This window comes from Anser brachyrhynchus (genome assembly GCF_964034855.1).
Source record: "Anser brachyrhynchus genome assembly, chromosome: 10".
In the NCBI taxonomy this organism is placed as follows: domain Eukaryota; kingdom Metazoa; phylum Chordata; class Aves; order Anseriformes; family Anatidae; genus Anser; species Anser brachyrhynchus.
This window is the reverse complement of record NC_137705.1, coordinates 3678889-3694305: the sequence shown is the minus strand read 5'-3', so window position 1 is coordinate 3694305 and position 15417 is coordinate 3678889. Positions and strand designations below refer to the sequence as shown.

Genomic DNA, 15417 nt, shown 5'->3' with positions numbered 1-15417 from the left:
GACAGTCAGATGCAGCTGGTGAAATAATCTGCTCTTGCTGCAGAGCTCATTCAATCAGCTGAGAGCTCTGGTGCTCACATAGATAATGAGTGTTGTGACAAGTGTAACTCCGACTGCCTGTTTGGTGGCAACGTTAGAAACTGTGACAAAAATTAAATTATTTGTCTGCTTTAACCATGGCCCTTCTTGGATTACTAATGAGAGAGATCCTTGCTAAACATATGTCCTTTTTGATAGACTCCTTTTCACGTCCTCAGCTGGGAAAATGATTTATTGTTTGTATCATAAAGGGCATGAAAGGGAGGGTTTTCCCTTATTTTCTGTGCCTTGTTTCTTTTTATGTCTCGAGCTGATGTAACAGGCCATTGCTCGTGTGCCAGCATAAAAGGGAAAGATCCCCTAAAATGAAATCACTGGGGAGAGCAGTGCTGCTTAACACCTTTCCTGCTACGTGGCCCTAAAGCATCACCCGGCTCTCGGTGTTCCCACTAAATGAGCAGGCACGGGGAGCACACGGAGGTGCTCTGGTCTCAGGGGAGCATTCACAGCGCTTTCCTTGGGGATGGCAAAAATGAATCTGTGCTTCTACCAAGGGCTGCAGAGCAGCTGGTGCAGAGTGCCTAAAAATAAGTCCCTGTGCATGCCCTGAAGTGCCTGTCGCACCTCACGGACAGGCACCGCTTTGTAATGGTTTGGTCACTGGTTCTTGGTCAAACTGTTGACTGAGGGAATGCAACCCCCTGCCTCCAGCCAGCAGTCTGCATCCTCAGCTGGCACCGGAGGCTCTGCCTCCCTCCTCTTGGTCCTGCGAGCAGTGCGGAGCCGAGAGGCAGGCAGCAGTGAGCCGGGCTCTCTCAAAGGGGGCTCCTTCCTGACGGACAGTTCTGGGATGTTCCCCTGTCACAGGAGTCGCTTTGACTTTAAATTGTCATTGGCTGAATTAATGAACATCTTGAGGTTGCATAGGCTCCTAATGGGATGCTTTTGATTCTTCCTTTTTCAGCATTTGCAATGCCTTGACGTTCTGCCATCCGAGGGGGAATTAATCGCCGGGATGGCATGAAGAGCACAGCACAGAAAGCAAGCATGGTCCAGACCTCAAGGGACTAATTATGTTCTTAAAGGGTAAGAAAGTAGTCTTAGGTACATTGGCAAGAAAGTGTCTTAGTGATGCTACATAATGCTCATATGCCCAGAGTTACTGGTGTATCTCCAGTACTTGTCTGTTAAAAAAAAAAGAAAGAGACTTTCAAAGATACTTGACCTAAAAAAGATCAGCAGGGAACTCAAGAGAAGATATTTAGTACCAAAATTTAATTACCAAATGAGTTCATGAAGTTTTCTTGACCCTTGGAGATGGGAAAGAAACAAAGGACAGATGCACATGAAGGCCTCACGCATCTCTGGAACGCTCTCATGTGCAAACTGAAAAGCCTCAAAACAGAGAGTTAAAAACCAAAAGGGGAGTGTGGTTGGAGTTATAACGAGCGCCATGGCAGACGCTGTGGCATGGCGATGAATGAGAGCATGTATCTGGTAGCTAAAGCTGGTGGAGAGGACCTGTAAGAGAAAGAGGTTAAGAGGAAAGGTGGTGTTTGCATCTGTTCCTAGGAACAGCAGAGAGCTGGGGAGGGAACTGCTCGGTGCACCTAGCGTAGGGCAGGACAGAGGCAGAGGCAGCACAGCCCCCACCAGAGCAAGGAAAACACAACACGAGAGTCAAAACCGATGGCTGCCTGGGGTTATCTTAGACTCCAGGTGTCTGTGTTTATGGAAAGTGACCGTACACACAGACGTACCTGTGTGCTGCGAGGGTATCTCCTAGCGGTATCTATTTCTCCTGAGGCAGGACACTACCTGCCTGCCGTGCAGGTCATGCCTGCTGTGCTGGCTGTGCCTTGGAAGCAGCGTGCTGCCCACACAACTCCCCGCTGGGCTGGCAGGATGGCGGCTGCCCAGGAGACCAGAGGGTGACCTGAGAGGACGCCAAGGCCCTGTTTGCATCTCCTCGTCCTGCAGCCAGTGCCCTGACGGCGTGGTAGTGACCGGTTCTGCTGACGGTAACGAGACTTCCCCCACCAAACGCCTCAGCTGGCTTTGGGAAGCACCTCCACGCCGAAGGTGAGACACTAACAGCACCTCTGGGGGAGGTACAGCTCCCATAGGGGATGGGGGCAGGCTCAGGGCTCAGCTGGGTGCAGGCAGCTTCCCTTCTCTGCCGGCTGAGGCTGCTGAAAAAGGTTTAAGGTTGGAAGAAGACAAATGCCCGTTCCTTCTTTTAGGCTGTACATCCTGCTTCCCAGTGAAACCCAAGCTGCGTGCGTGCCAGGAAGGCAAATATGAGAGGTCTTCACACAAAAGCTCTTTTCTAAGAGGTTAAAACTGATAGCTAGAGATATAGCAAGTGTCATACTGTCTTTTTTTTCCTCCCCCCATTTTGTAGCGTGTACTATACATGCATCAGATTTAAAGAAAAGTAGTGTCGCTTTTTATCAAACAGGCTTGATAAAAGAACAATAATGTACACTCAGTTATATCTCTGCTAAACATATCCTTTTTTATTGCTTTCCAGTAGTTCAAAGCATTAGCATAAAACAATCAAGGAGGTTGTTTTTCCTAAGAGAGAGAGTGGCTGTTTACAAACTCTTTTTATTTTCACAATATTCCATTGTTATTTATTTCAGACAGAAAGATGTCAGATTAATGCATTCCCTCATGCAGGACAGCTTGCTTTATTGCCTGTTATTAAGATATAACATATATAACCTGACAGGCACTGCCCACGTCTGCAATCCACCGGTGAAAGGCAAATTAAGTAGAAAATGGAGATCTCCAATATTTCTTAGGGCTAAAGTGATATTAGTTTTTAACTCATTTTGTATTCAGAAGGGATTCTGCCTTTTTACAACATATCTGGTGGAGTAAACTGTCCAAAGAAAAAGGCTTTTTTAATTCTTAGAGAAATTCGTATTTCAGTCACAGGAGACATCAGTTCCCCTCGTATAAATGTGTGCCAAGAAAAAAGGAAAAAAAAAGTTGGATGGTACAAGGAACTGTTTAGAAAGCAAGTCTTGGGGGAATAGTAGGGTGAGTAACTTTAAACCCATGCCTAAAACAATCCCCCAAACCCCTCACGTGCCAGACCTCCACATCCCAAACTGCAGGGCTCACACCACCTCCAGAAAGGGCTTCCAGCTGGGGGTGGTTCCAGCCTGCCTCGCGTGCACGTATGGGGCTGGTGGCGCTCCTGCAGTGACGCTGAGCGTGCTGTGGTGATGGCGCTGCGGGTGCTCAGCACCCTTGCAGCATCCCCACATCCCTGCTTCCAAACGTAGGTGTCGCAGGAACCCAGGGGAAGGCCAGGCTTGTCCTTCCAAGGGCAGCCTCCTCCTCTCAGCCCCTTCTCCCCCTCTGCCTCATGCCAGCTTTTGGCTTTGCTGTTTGTTAGTTTTGAGCGTTATTAAGCAGCTTGGAGGAATACAGCTACATTTTTCTTTTTTCTTTTTTTTTCAGGACTGAATTCCTAAACTTGTTTAGCGACAGAAACTGCTCCGGAAAAGCCTGCAAAAGGTAAGCAGGCTTTGGGAACTCACAGTATCCTTTGATGACTCTTCATGTTTTCCTCCAATACTTTCCTAGTAGTAACGTATTTTTTTTCCAACTCTCCCCGGAGTATTAAGTAAGTCAGTCTTATTATAGCAAATAAACATTAACTGAACTGGAATGAGCTTAGGAACAAACAGAGGTCAGTTTATAGGAAGACTAATCTAAATATGGGGTGAAATAGGGAGCAAGGCACATGTCCAGCTACAGTCGTCTGATAAAGAACCTGCTTTATTCAAGGAAAAGGGCTTTAGTCTTGCCTCTTGCACATACACTTAGAAACACATTGGGATTATTATTAGCCCTTACTGCAGCATTTGGATCAGCTCCCCGTTATGTAGGCTAGGTTGAAGCCATGTATTCCATGCTCTGAAAACTTAAAATATGGTTTCTGTTCTGCCCATGTTTCCACGGAGCAGGTTTTAGTGCTAGAAAGTCACCAGCTTTATGGGAAACTGCAGTACGTGAGGAATAGGCAATTTGCAGGGGAAAACAGGCCATGGAATTTAATGATAAATAGTGATATACAACATAAATTACTAAAAAGAACCAACTCTTCTTTAATATAATTACATTTTATTTCATCTCAGAGAAGAGGAAACAGCCTAATCAAATAGATGGGAAAGCAAGCCAGGGAAGGCGAGGCGGCTTTTTGTCTGCCGTGCTGCAAACCTATGGGCAGAGGGAGCTCAGCACCTGGAGCTGGACCTCGCGTCCCTGCCTCTGGGCATGACTCCTCCAGGGAGAGATGGGGACATAGGCCTGGGTATAGGTTAGGATTTTAGTTTTATGGCAGCAGAGCTACCGCAAGGGAAACCACTCCTGTCCTGCCAGGAAGGGCCAGTTAGCAGGAATACGAAGAGTGCAGGCTGAGGACTTTAGTTGTGGTAAATCCCCACGTGTATGAATACGTAATACGGACAGGCAGTAATACTTAGAAATAGCCTTGTATCCCTCAATGTAATAAATATTTTATTAGAATAATAGAAAAAAATGCATACAGATAACCATAGGATACACACACGACTGGAAGTTTAAGGATAAATTTCAAACTTTTCAATATGAAACAAAGTACTTGGTACATATCTCATGGAGATATATAACTAGAAATTAAATAATACAACGTAATAGCATGAAAATGGCAACACAGGAACGTGAACTAGAATTTTGTGAAACAAGAATAGAAAGATTCACCCTTTGTTGCATGAAACATAACTATATACTTACTAGTAACATCTCCTTGCCATTTTTCCCCCCTCCCCCCATTTGCAAGTGTCTGAAAACATCATTGGTTAGCCACATTGAAAAGCAACTAGCCATTTATCACCACGTATGTACAGTATATACAGATCTTGCTTACCTCAACAGTTAGCACATAGTTTCATATGGACGTGATACTAATAATGTAATTTGCTATTTGAGTGCATATCAAGGTATTTCTACAGTGCTATCATGGGTTCATTAATCCTGGTTCTCTCTCTTTATATTTCTGTGTGTTGTAATAATACTGTGAGATTAAAAATGAAGCTCTTTAAAAGGATATGCTTTATGTCACGTGAACACTTGCTCTACCATGGATGTGGGGTAGCTCTTTAAAAGGTGTCTAGAAGGCTGACTTGGTCTAAATTCACAACTGTGAAAGTCCAATGTACCAGGTTTAATGTATCTTTAATATATTGCTATGAAAGAAAGCATAGATTTCTCTGTAATATCAAGCTTGAAGTGTCTTTGTGTATTTTTTTGTATTATAAACTATACTATTGCCATAAAATTACTGGAATTACATGATAGTAATGGGTGCATTACAGTGCCAGACCAAGTGAAATACTTTGAACTGGTTAAAGAGCAGCTGGAAGGAGAGTTGTGAATGTAACAGCAAACACTGAACTAAGGATGAGTTCACGTTGCAGTGTGGTAGACAAAAGAGCAAGATAATTTTGGGCTGCATATTGGGAAGCACCACATCACAAGGTAGGGAGGTGGTAATAGTCCCTTTTGGTAAGGCCATGGTGCAACTGCATTTCAGTAATGCTTAGAAATGGGCACTTCTGTTAGCAAAACACAATGACAGGCGTTCAGAGAAGGGCAATTAGAACAATCCTGAAGGTGGGAGAACTTGGTTATGAATAAAGAACCTGGTTACAAAATGTAAGGGAGAGATGTAAGGAAATTACCTTAGAAGTCTATTGATTGAGAGGAGAGTCAGGTGCTTGAAGGATACATAAACGTGCACTGTGATAAAACAGAGAGCCTTCTTTGAAACATGGCTGTGAGATAATTTCTTATGAGTAGTAGTGGAAGCCCTGCCTCTTGGACACCCCAACATGGACTGTGCAAAACTAACATTCATACTGTGACTTTTCTCTACCTTTTAGCTTTGATTTCGTGCTAGATTTAGAATAACTTGTGTAAAGGGCAGCAAGCAAACGGATCCAAATCTCCTGGATTACGACACTGTCTTAAGAACTGCTGGTTGGTTGATGTTTTCTATTCTGATTGAAGGTATGTCTCTGATCTCATCTTTCATATGTACAATGATGTTATCATAACAATACAGAACACACTCAAAACAATTCATTGTCATTGCAAAAATGGAATTTCTCATAGAGCTAAGCTCTTCCTTGTAGCTGATCACAGTGCCATTGCTTTCACCCTCTCTTTTACATTGTATCTGAAGTATGTAATATGTAAACTCCTTTGGTTCAAGTATTAAGGCATTTTAGATTCCTTTTTAAAGGATTTGCTAAACTTTACATGATATTTTTACTTCAACCTACAGTGAAATATAAAGAATTTAAAAACACGTCAGAAGAAAAACATGCATTAACCACTGCATTTTTTTTAAAAAAAGCACTTTTCTGTAGTAACTGATTCCTTTTTTTTTTTTTTTTCCCCAGCAAATGAAAATGCATCATCACAACACTGAATTAAGAGTCAAGTAAAATATTGTCGGTAAGAAGCTGGATAGACTGAATGTATTCAAGACTGGTGGACCAGAACCTCTTGCATCCATACCTGTGACAAATGAAAAAGGTAAGGATTAAATGAAAGCATGAGTATCTGCTGTGTGAAATTATTACTCTTATTAGATTCTAAACAAAAAATACTTTAAATTTATATTTTTGATAAGCAATGAAAATTTAGAAAAATATTTTAAGCTATAAAAATGCATTGCAAGATGCTGAAACTATATGAATAGTCTTTACTTTCCAGATAATTATAAAAAAAGAGAAATTTTTTTTTTAAAAGTGTTTTTTAATACCAATTTACATGGTAATTTACCAATTCAATAGAATGAAGTTTGTCATGCATAAGGGCATGAAGATTGTTAATTGCTTTTCTTTTTATTACCTTATTATCATACAACATACAGGCTTTAATTTTTTTCTCCTATCAATACGGACTCAATTCCTATAAAGATAAGCTGTGACAACTGCTTAGTGTCAGCTGCAAATTTAGTAATGCTTCGCTACGCTAAGGCAGAGGCAGTCTCTTTGTACTGTGGCTGGTATAAAGCAGGTTCTGATATTTGTTGAGGACAAAAGCACGTGACAAAACAAAAGTGATTCATCTTCAACATACTTGCTAGTCTGGGAATCAGGATCTGATCGCTGCTAGTGCCATCTCCACCATCAGTTGTTGCTTTTACTTCTATAATGTAATCGTCATCAAGCTGGAGCAGAATTTCAGCTGTTGTCTTGTCTGTGTTCAGAACGTTCATATTGGTCTGACTGCTTGTCCTGTACAAAACCTGCAACAAAAGCAAACACCACCTTTTGCAGAGCTGTAGTGGGTTGTTTCTTCCAGTAGGACCTGCCATGCAATTTTTATTAATGATTCTTGAAAACAAGGATTTAGGTCTTTAAAAAAGATCTAATTTTTGGCAAATATTACAGAGCAGTTTTGCATTCAGTATCTAGAGAAGTAGTGAAAGAAGGTAACATGAAACAATGTCTTTTATTCCAACTTTAATCTAAAATGGCACAATGTATAATGATAATGAATAATATGTTCTGTTGAGTATCTTAATAATGTATTGTTCTATAAATTACTCCACCATTTGGAATCAGTCATTATCTAGATCAACTACTTAAGCCAACACAAAGTATGAGCAAGGAGATAAGTCAGAATGTGAAAATTACAGACCATGTTGGAAGATGTTCTGCAAGCACTGATTAATTATTGCCAAGAAACTTAACTTCATACAATGTGCTATGTCTCAAACAACAGGAGCTACATCTAAAGGTCAAGTCCTCTCTACTCAAGTATGATCAGACGAGGGATTTAAGAGCAACAACAGCCTCTCTGCTGGTCCGTACGCCTGATGAGCCCAAAGAACCCCTAGTGCCGTTGGCCCGCCTAAGGACAAGGATGTGATCCAGCGGAATTATATTCCAAAGAATATATGTATCCAGCACATTTCCCTGGCAGAGCTTCGCAAAATTGACAATCAGGTAAGCCTGGGAGTTTCTCACTGCAGTGAAAAACTCAAAAAAAGCAATCCAAACTCTCCCAAAATAATGGCAGTAGTAGTGGACAGCAAAAAAATGCAAAGCCATGGAATTATATTATATACATGATGACCTGCCACCAAACCTAGTATTCATCTAAATTACAGCAGTTTCTCAGAACCTTCCCAGCTCCGTGCTACATGCTGCCACCCTTGGGACATGCTCCCTAATGTCGTGCTTTGCTGAGAAAAGCTCTGAGGGACACAACCATATGGCTGGCTTGCACAACGCCTGCGCTACGGCTGCTCTTGTGCTTTCAAGGTCATTTGTTGGATGTTCTCTGCTTGACAAACCAGCTTTCTGGTAACTGCAGAGCCCTTGCTTTGGGGGATAAAAATGACACCCCTAAATGCTTTACTTGGGTAAAATTAACCAGCATTATCAAAATTCAGCTTATTGTTACATACTTAGCAATGCTTTCAATGGGGAGACCTGAAAGTGCTTTGGGAGACAGAGGATGCAGTTTGCAACTTAGTTCAGCTACCTTCTGTGCTAGCTAAAGCTAGGTAAGCTTTAAACATGTATTTCTTGCCAATAAAACTGAGAACACTGAATAGTCAGATCTTCAAATAAATCTTTTATACAGGTATGTATCATGTGGGATACAGCTCTACACTGATCATCAAGAACATCCTCAGCAATTCTCGTAAGTATACTTAAGATACATGTCATATTTAAATACTTGTAGATTTATGCACTGATCAGCTTTGGAATAAATGTGGTGATATAGTTTCTGTAAAGACAATGAGCATGTCTCACTGTAGGTAAGAAGAAAAAGGTTTAATAATATGAGAAGTACATCAGTTTGATATGTGGTACTAATAATTCTAGTTGGTCAGCAATAGAAAGCATTAATGTACCATTAATGGTAAAAGGCCTATGGTTTGTGAGACAACGTTAGAATATGATTAAAATCTAGAAAAAGGAGACAGTATTGAAATATCCATCTTTTAAACCTACTGCCTTGCAAACAGACAAGATAAAGAAGTGTGGATTGCTTTCAGATACTCTGTTGGTGGTTTTTTGCGTACCTTATACCCAGTCACCTCAGACTCGTTCTCCATGGCTCTTACTTCTTCCCAGTTGAGGATTACTCTGGAGTCAGTAACATTCCACACGATATTTCCTGGCGGTTGACTGGGTGCTTTAAATACATAATAAAAGCATGACTTTAATTTAATTGGCATTAGTGATTTATTCTACAGTAGGAAATAATAGCTCAGGTAATTGGCTGTCATTACATGTCGGATGTAAAAGCAACTCAAATACAGCCTCGTCATTTGTACACTTTATGGTTCAGAGACTAAATTGAAAAAGCAGAAGGAATGAGAAACAGAATGGCACATAAATGTTATTTCTGAAGTTGTATTATCTGTTGATGGTCTTTCATTAAATATTGTCAAACAAAAGCATGTGTCTTAAGACACGTGTGATCAATTAGAACATACTCTAATGAGACCAATGATGATAACAGACAATATCCATTTTTAGTATGTTTTCAAGAATAAGCAAATACTTCACAATAAATTGTTAGGCAAATTTAGTCTTAGTGAATATACTAACCTATATACTATGCTGATTTCCTTTAACATGTTTGTAATGTATAAATATGTGACAGCTTTTTTTTTTTTTTGTTAACTTGAGACATGATTTTGAAATGCAGTCTGTACCATTTCAGTAATTCCAGTTGGAACAATAGTGGGCCAAGCAACTTCTTGTTTTTGTTGATCATTAACAACCCAGGAGTAGCATGGTTTTGGCTGTACACTTCAATACATCTTGAAACTGCCAAGCTGTCATGAAAGGTGAAGGTAAGTACAAACCTCTTCAGATGCCTCAAGTTGACTTCCCAGAAAATGGGTCATGCAGTGAACCACTCAACTATTAAAATCTTTTCTAAATGTGTTAAGGAAAACAATTTACTGTTGCTGTCACCTAGTGGAGGCAACTGCTGCTTAGGTGGACTGCTCTAAGCTTTGATGCTAAAGACATCCAGTATTAAAAACTAACAGTGGTTTTAAATAGTTTTACAAGCACGCGCTCATGCTTGTGTTTTTAGTTCTTCCCTTCATTTTTAAACTCTTTTGCACAGATAGCTCCATTAGCCATCAGATAAAAAACCCACCTGATTATCCAGTTTAGCACTACATGGACACAAAACGTACGACCAAAACTTACAAGAATTAAAGTCAAACAATTGTTCAAAGATTATTTTTTTTTCCCTGCAGAATTTGCCTCATTCTAAATACTAAATAGGATTCAATCTGATGCACTAATAGCCAATTTGTGTAAATTTAAGAGGAAATTGTTTTACTCCTGAGATTTGAGTACTATAGCATTTATAAATAGTTTACACACTCAGATATTAATGCTGGATTTGAGAAGAAATGAGTCACACTCTTAAATCCAAAACTAAATATTAATGTCATCTGAAAAAAAGAAGAGTAATTATATATAAAAACTGTAATCCTCTACCACTTGACTTGACTTATAAGAGTGATTCAAAAGGCTCCAATTCGCTTCACCTACCCAAATCTCCAATAATCTTTGGTGTTCAGAACAGAACTTAATTTGTAATAATACCAAACTATTATTGTAACTATTGTAATTACACATCCAGTACTAAGTATGAAAATAGTGACATGGATTTCCGTAACACTCCTCAGATGCTTAAAGTTAGTCACCCACACTAATATTTCTCTTAATTACAGCTGATGGGCAGAACATTATGTTGCAATGGCAGAAGATTTTGTTGTATTGTAAGACCTAAATATTAAATAATTGTAACATCTTACCTTATAAACTCAGGCAGATCTTCCAGTTAATCTCAGTTGTTTTTGTCATTGGTGATAGACAATGACACTTATTTCTACATCTAAAATTATTATTATGAATGTATTATTTCATAATATTGATGATACAACTACTTTCAGTAGAAAGACATTAGTAAGTATACCAGGGAATTTGACCTTTCATACAGATTTAATTGTACATTCTTGTGAATCTGGAAGAAATACGTCAAGGTTGATGACCCTGATTTTGAGTTGTATTACAATGCAAGAGCATACCAAACACATTTCATTTGTAGAAAAATTATTGCAGACTTTGACAATCTGTTCTCCAGCTTCATTTCTCCTTTTTAATAGGAAAGTGGCCTCTTGTGTAACTTCTTAAAGGGGAAACAATGGATGTGAATGGTTGTTTTGCATTAATTGTACGAGGATCATTACGCTGCATAAGTCATGCCCTAGAGAATTTATAAATATGTTATAAAACCCTGAAAAATTCAACAAGTCACTGTTTATTCTTCCCACTTTTTTTTTTTTTTTTATTAAATTCTTCCAGCCACTAGAAGAATATAAAGGTTTTATACAAAAAAGGGATGCGTCTTATTTCAGCTCTACTGGCATAGCTGAGTTTTACTTACTATTGTGCTAAAGTAGCAGAGGTTAGAAAACAGAAGATCTAAGCTTGACTTACTTGTGTAACTCTTCTGGTCTGTATGAAAATGTAGGTCATTTATGCGTACCGTGATTCCCACTAATGTGTCTATTTTTCATTTGCCTGCAAATGCTAACATCCCATTATGCCTCTCCCCATCATACATTTGATACACTTACGTGTCTTTTTTGTGGTAGCATTCACTGTGGCACTAAAGGGACCCGCTCCAGCACTGTTATAAGCACGGACAGCTGTGTAGTATGCCAAGTTGCTCTTCAAACCTGTTATTCTTATTGATGTCTCATTCCCTGCAGCTTTCACTCTGTTTGAAGATTCTTCTTTTCCGCCATTATTCCAGTATCTAACCTAGTAGATATAAAACAAAACTACTTAATACGTTGAATGGAATGGAGCGTTTACCCACAGTATTGCATTTGACTCCTTTAGGTGCATTTTTTTTTCTCAGCTGAAAAAGGTAGAAAAACTTAAGTTTCAAAAATATGTGAACTATGTAAACAAAATTCTTCTTATCCATCTGCCTTTCACGCTTGCTGCTCTTCTGACTGTAGAAAAAAAGAAACTGAAATATTAAATGTTGCTTGAATTAAAAAATGACAACCAGAGGAAAATCATTACTTCATCTAGAAATAAACAAACTAAACTCAAAAAAATGTATCTTACAAAATAGTTTCTACGAAAATAAATGCAATTCTCAAAAAATATGTCAGTTTGAAAATACTGTTAAACACATGACTCATCATAGAAAGCAAAACAATTTCATTCCACATTCATTTTCTAAGATGCTTAGAAGAAAACATCCTTTTTCTGGGTGAAGGTGGGGGCAGAGAGACAGCAAGACAGGTGGTAATCTTCTGTAAATTAGGCATTACTAGAGTCTAATACTCTAAACAAGTAGCTGTTTGCTTTGATTTTCAATTGCTTTTATGAAAAAAAAACTTTTTTTTTTTTTAACAGAATCTTGATTTCTCAATAGTGATTGGGCTGAACTCAGGACTTAATGTATTTTAAATGAATTTACCTCATAACCCAGTAGCCTTCCACTACTCATCTTCCAGGGAATGGCTGTCCAGGAGACTTCGATGGCTGAGGAGGACAGGCTAGTCGCTGATACGCCAGAAGGGGCTACGGTAGGCTCTGTAATGGGAAATCAAAACACGAGAGATCAGCAACATTGGTAATGGTGCAAATATGTTTATATTCCAGTTAATCTTAGTTGTATCAATTGTTGCTATGTTCTCTGATGAAACGTAGCTTGTTAAATAGCTAGAGAGAACCACATACCTTCTTCAGCTGAAAAAACTGTGGTTACTGAACTAAATGGCCCTTCTCCTTTGTTATTATAGACTCCAACTTTGACTTCATACGGTGAAAAGGGCAAGATGCTTTCGTTCCTAAAGACGTATCTGGGTGTGTCAGGAGAGGTGACTACCGTCTGTATCCATGTTGTGGTGCCAAAGGGACGGAAAGCGACAACATATCCAAATCCTTCTCCATTTTGTAACTCCTCAGGGATGGGCTGTGAGAAAAGAAAACAGTGACAGAAGTCTGGTCTGTGACATTACATACAGCGCTGGAAAAGCTTTGCAGGAGGAAAGCGCCACCATGCTAATGCACAAGGTTGTAAACAGGTTCTGGTACTACATCTGGGATCATTCCATCAACAAATTGACTCCGGTACGGTAGAGTGAAATGCTTTCTTTTGAACCTATTTTAAGGCTTGCCCTTCAAGAGAAGTTCATAGTTCTCAGGTATACTCCTTGTTTTCCACTAAGTGCTTAGTTTTAAGGCACCATTCAGTAAACACTTGTTTTCAATTTCTAGTCAAAATTCATAGTTCAAAAATATTAATTGCTTAGTCAATTGTCGGAGAATCCAATACTACCTTTGTACAGTGGCTCATACCTTCCGCCAATGTGATTATGATTAAGTAACCACAAGGAGTCATCAATATTAGTACGTAATAGTATGCTAACATTTTTTAACTCATTAGAAATGGGATACATAACTTAAAGTAGTATCTGATTCTTTGTATGGGTTAGCACATGCATTCACAGTTAATGGTAACAAAGTACAGACTGTAAAGTTGCACTGACCAGCACAATGCTTTGGCTCCACCTTTGAGCAACACCCCTTTCCCAGCCCAACAATTGTTTGAGAACAGAAGCAATCACCTTAGACAAACTAAATTTCTTACTGATCGCAGTCTAGCACAGTAGCAAGCAAAGGAGGGAAGGCAAACGTGCATAGCTCACATAGCAGAATGTTACCATGCACATATACATCCTAGATGAGAAGCTGCTGCAGCCACAAAAACTCATCTTGTAAGAACAGTTTGAATGAAAACAACCATTCTGTGAAGAAAATTGCTTGCCAGAAAACTTACATCCCATGTTATGACCAGTTCAGACCTGCTGCCGCCACCCCCACTGACTTCAGATGGGGGAATATCAGGAACTGTGAAAAAGAAACGTACAGCTGTCTGTGCAGTATAGATAGACGAGGTGACATCATATAATGTTAACCTCATTCTTTGAAGCTAACCCAGAGCTTTTCCTATTTCTTTTGCAAATCAAGGCTAGTGCTTTTGAACCAGCTTGAGCAGTCCTGGAAAGGCCCAGCTCCTTCAGTCAGCTCCTTGGGGCAGACAGGTATTTTTCTCAGCATTTGTAGAACCTCACATATTAAATGCCGTATCTGCTGTAATGTTTATGAACTTCTAAAAGCCAGTGGCATACTTCAGGTTTTCAACAGGGTTAACTCATGCAGATGTATCAGGCAATGGCCTTATTCCAAATACCACTGGGGGTTTTAATTGATGTGTTCTGAGCTACATGCTTATTACATGAAAGGTATACACTGACCAAACACCAGGAAGGGGAAAAAAAAAAATAGTCAAAATTCGCCTCTTCCTATTCATTAACATTTTTATACTCTGCAGCACTAACTAAACAGACAGCTTTTGGCATACTAAATACAGTTGAAATGTATTTAAATGTTATGTGTAATGCAACACAAACTGTCCCACAGCTAAATGGAAAAATCATCAACAAACTAGTTATAGACTTTTATATTTGATGGCAACGCCAAGCCTGTTTGCAGTGAGCCAAGGATATGTTTTTTTTTTTTGACTATATCTAGGATTCTTGAATTAAAAACAAATAAAAGAACCCACTAACCTGCCTCTTCGGTTCTTACTTTTTCTGAGGGTAAACTAGGCTCTCCACCTCCTATTTTGTTACTGGCAACTACACGAAATTCATACTCAACCCAAGGATTTAAATCCACCACCGTGGTTGTGAATGTTTTTCCGTCAATCACATCTGGAACTATTAAAAAGAGAAAAAGAACCATGATGTCCCCTAGTCGAACACATTCCAACAGAACTTGTAACAAGAATTGTGTCTTACCTGTTGTAACTCGCTGCCAGCCAACTGAAAAAGGTGTTCTTGCTTGTACGGTGTAAGTGGTTACTGGGCTGTGATTATCTGTGCCTTCTTGCCAGGAGATCTGAGCTGTGGTATCAGTTATTTCATCCACTTTTACATGTTCAGGGGGCCCAGGTGAGCCTAGGATAAGATTGAAAAAGAGAAGGTATTTTGTAAAACCAGTACGCTGAAAATCCCTAAAATTGCAGTATGGATCCCCATTGTATCGAATACTGTGCAAGGAAGAAAACAATTTAGCTTGGAATAAGAATATTTATATATATATATATATATTTGTTTTTTTTAACATTTACTAAGCTTGCATCTGATAAAATAATTCTGAAATAGTAACCCTGGTTACAAGACAGAGTTTTGTTTTAGTTCAAGAACCTTTATTCAGCATGATTTCTGTACCT

The 15417-nt window shown here is 39.4% G+C and overlaps 1 protein-coding gene and 1 long non-coding RNA gene across 4 annotated transcripts in view; one reads left to right on the top strand and one right to left on the bottom strand.

Moving 5' to 3' along the window:
• Positions 1 to 13056, top strand: part of LOC308200753 — a 149095-nt gene extending 136039 nt beyond the window's left edge. The window contains exons 8-16 of the long non-coding RNA XR_013955779.1: positions 1004 to 1125; positions 1850 to 2121; positions 2977 to 3087; positions 3514 to 3570; positions 5979 to 6636; positions 7834 to 8057; positions 9793 to 9925; positions 12632 to 12750; positions 12920 to 13056. This is a non-coding gene — a long non-coding RNA (uncharacterized lncRNA). The remainder of the gene's footprint in view (positions 1 to 1003; positions 1126 to 1849; positions 2122 to 2976; positions 3088 to 3513; positions 3571 to 5978; positions 6637 to 7833; positions 8058 to 9792; positions 9926 to 12631; positions 12751 to 12919) is intronic.
• CNTN3 (contactin 3) overlaps positions 4555 to 15417 on the bottom strand; it is a 100260-nt gene continuing 89397 nt past the window's right edge. For all 3 annotated transcript variants that reach the window (XM_080606975.1, XM_080606976.1, XM_080606977.1), the window contains exons 13-21: positions 14984 to 15142; positions 14753 to 14902; positions 13960 to 14030; positions 12858 to 13092; positions 12595 to 12710; positions 11735 to 11921; positions 9146 to 9258; positions 7186 to 7354; positions 4555 to 6618 (exon numbers count right to left, since the gene is read on the bottom strand). In XM_080606975.1, coding sequence (XP_080463101.1) covers positions 6518 to 6618; positions 7186 to 7354; positions 9146 to 9258; positions 11735 to 11921; positions 12595 to 12710; positions 12858 to 13092; positions 13960 to 14030; positions 14753 to 14902; positions 14984 to 15142 — 1301 coding nt within the window. In that variant the 3' untranslated portion in view covers positions 4555 to 6517. The remainder of the gene's footprint in view (positions 6619 to 7185; positions 7355 to 9145; positions 9259 to 11734; positions 11922 to 12594; positions 12711 to 12857; positions 13093 to 13959; positions 14031 to 14752; positions 14903 to 14983; positions 15143 to 15417) is intronic.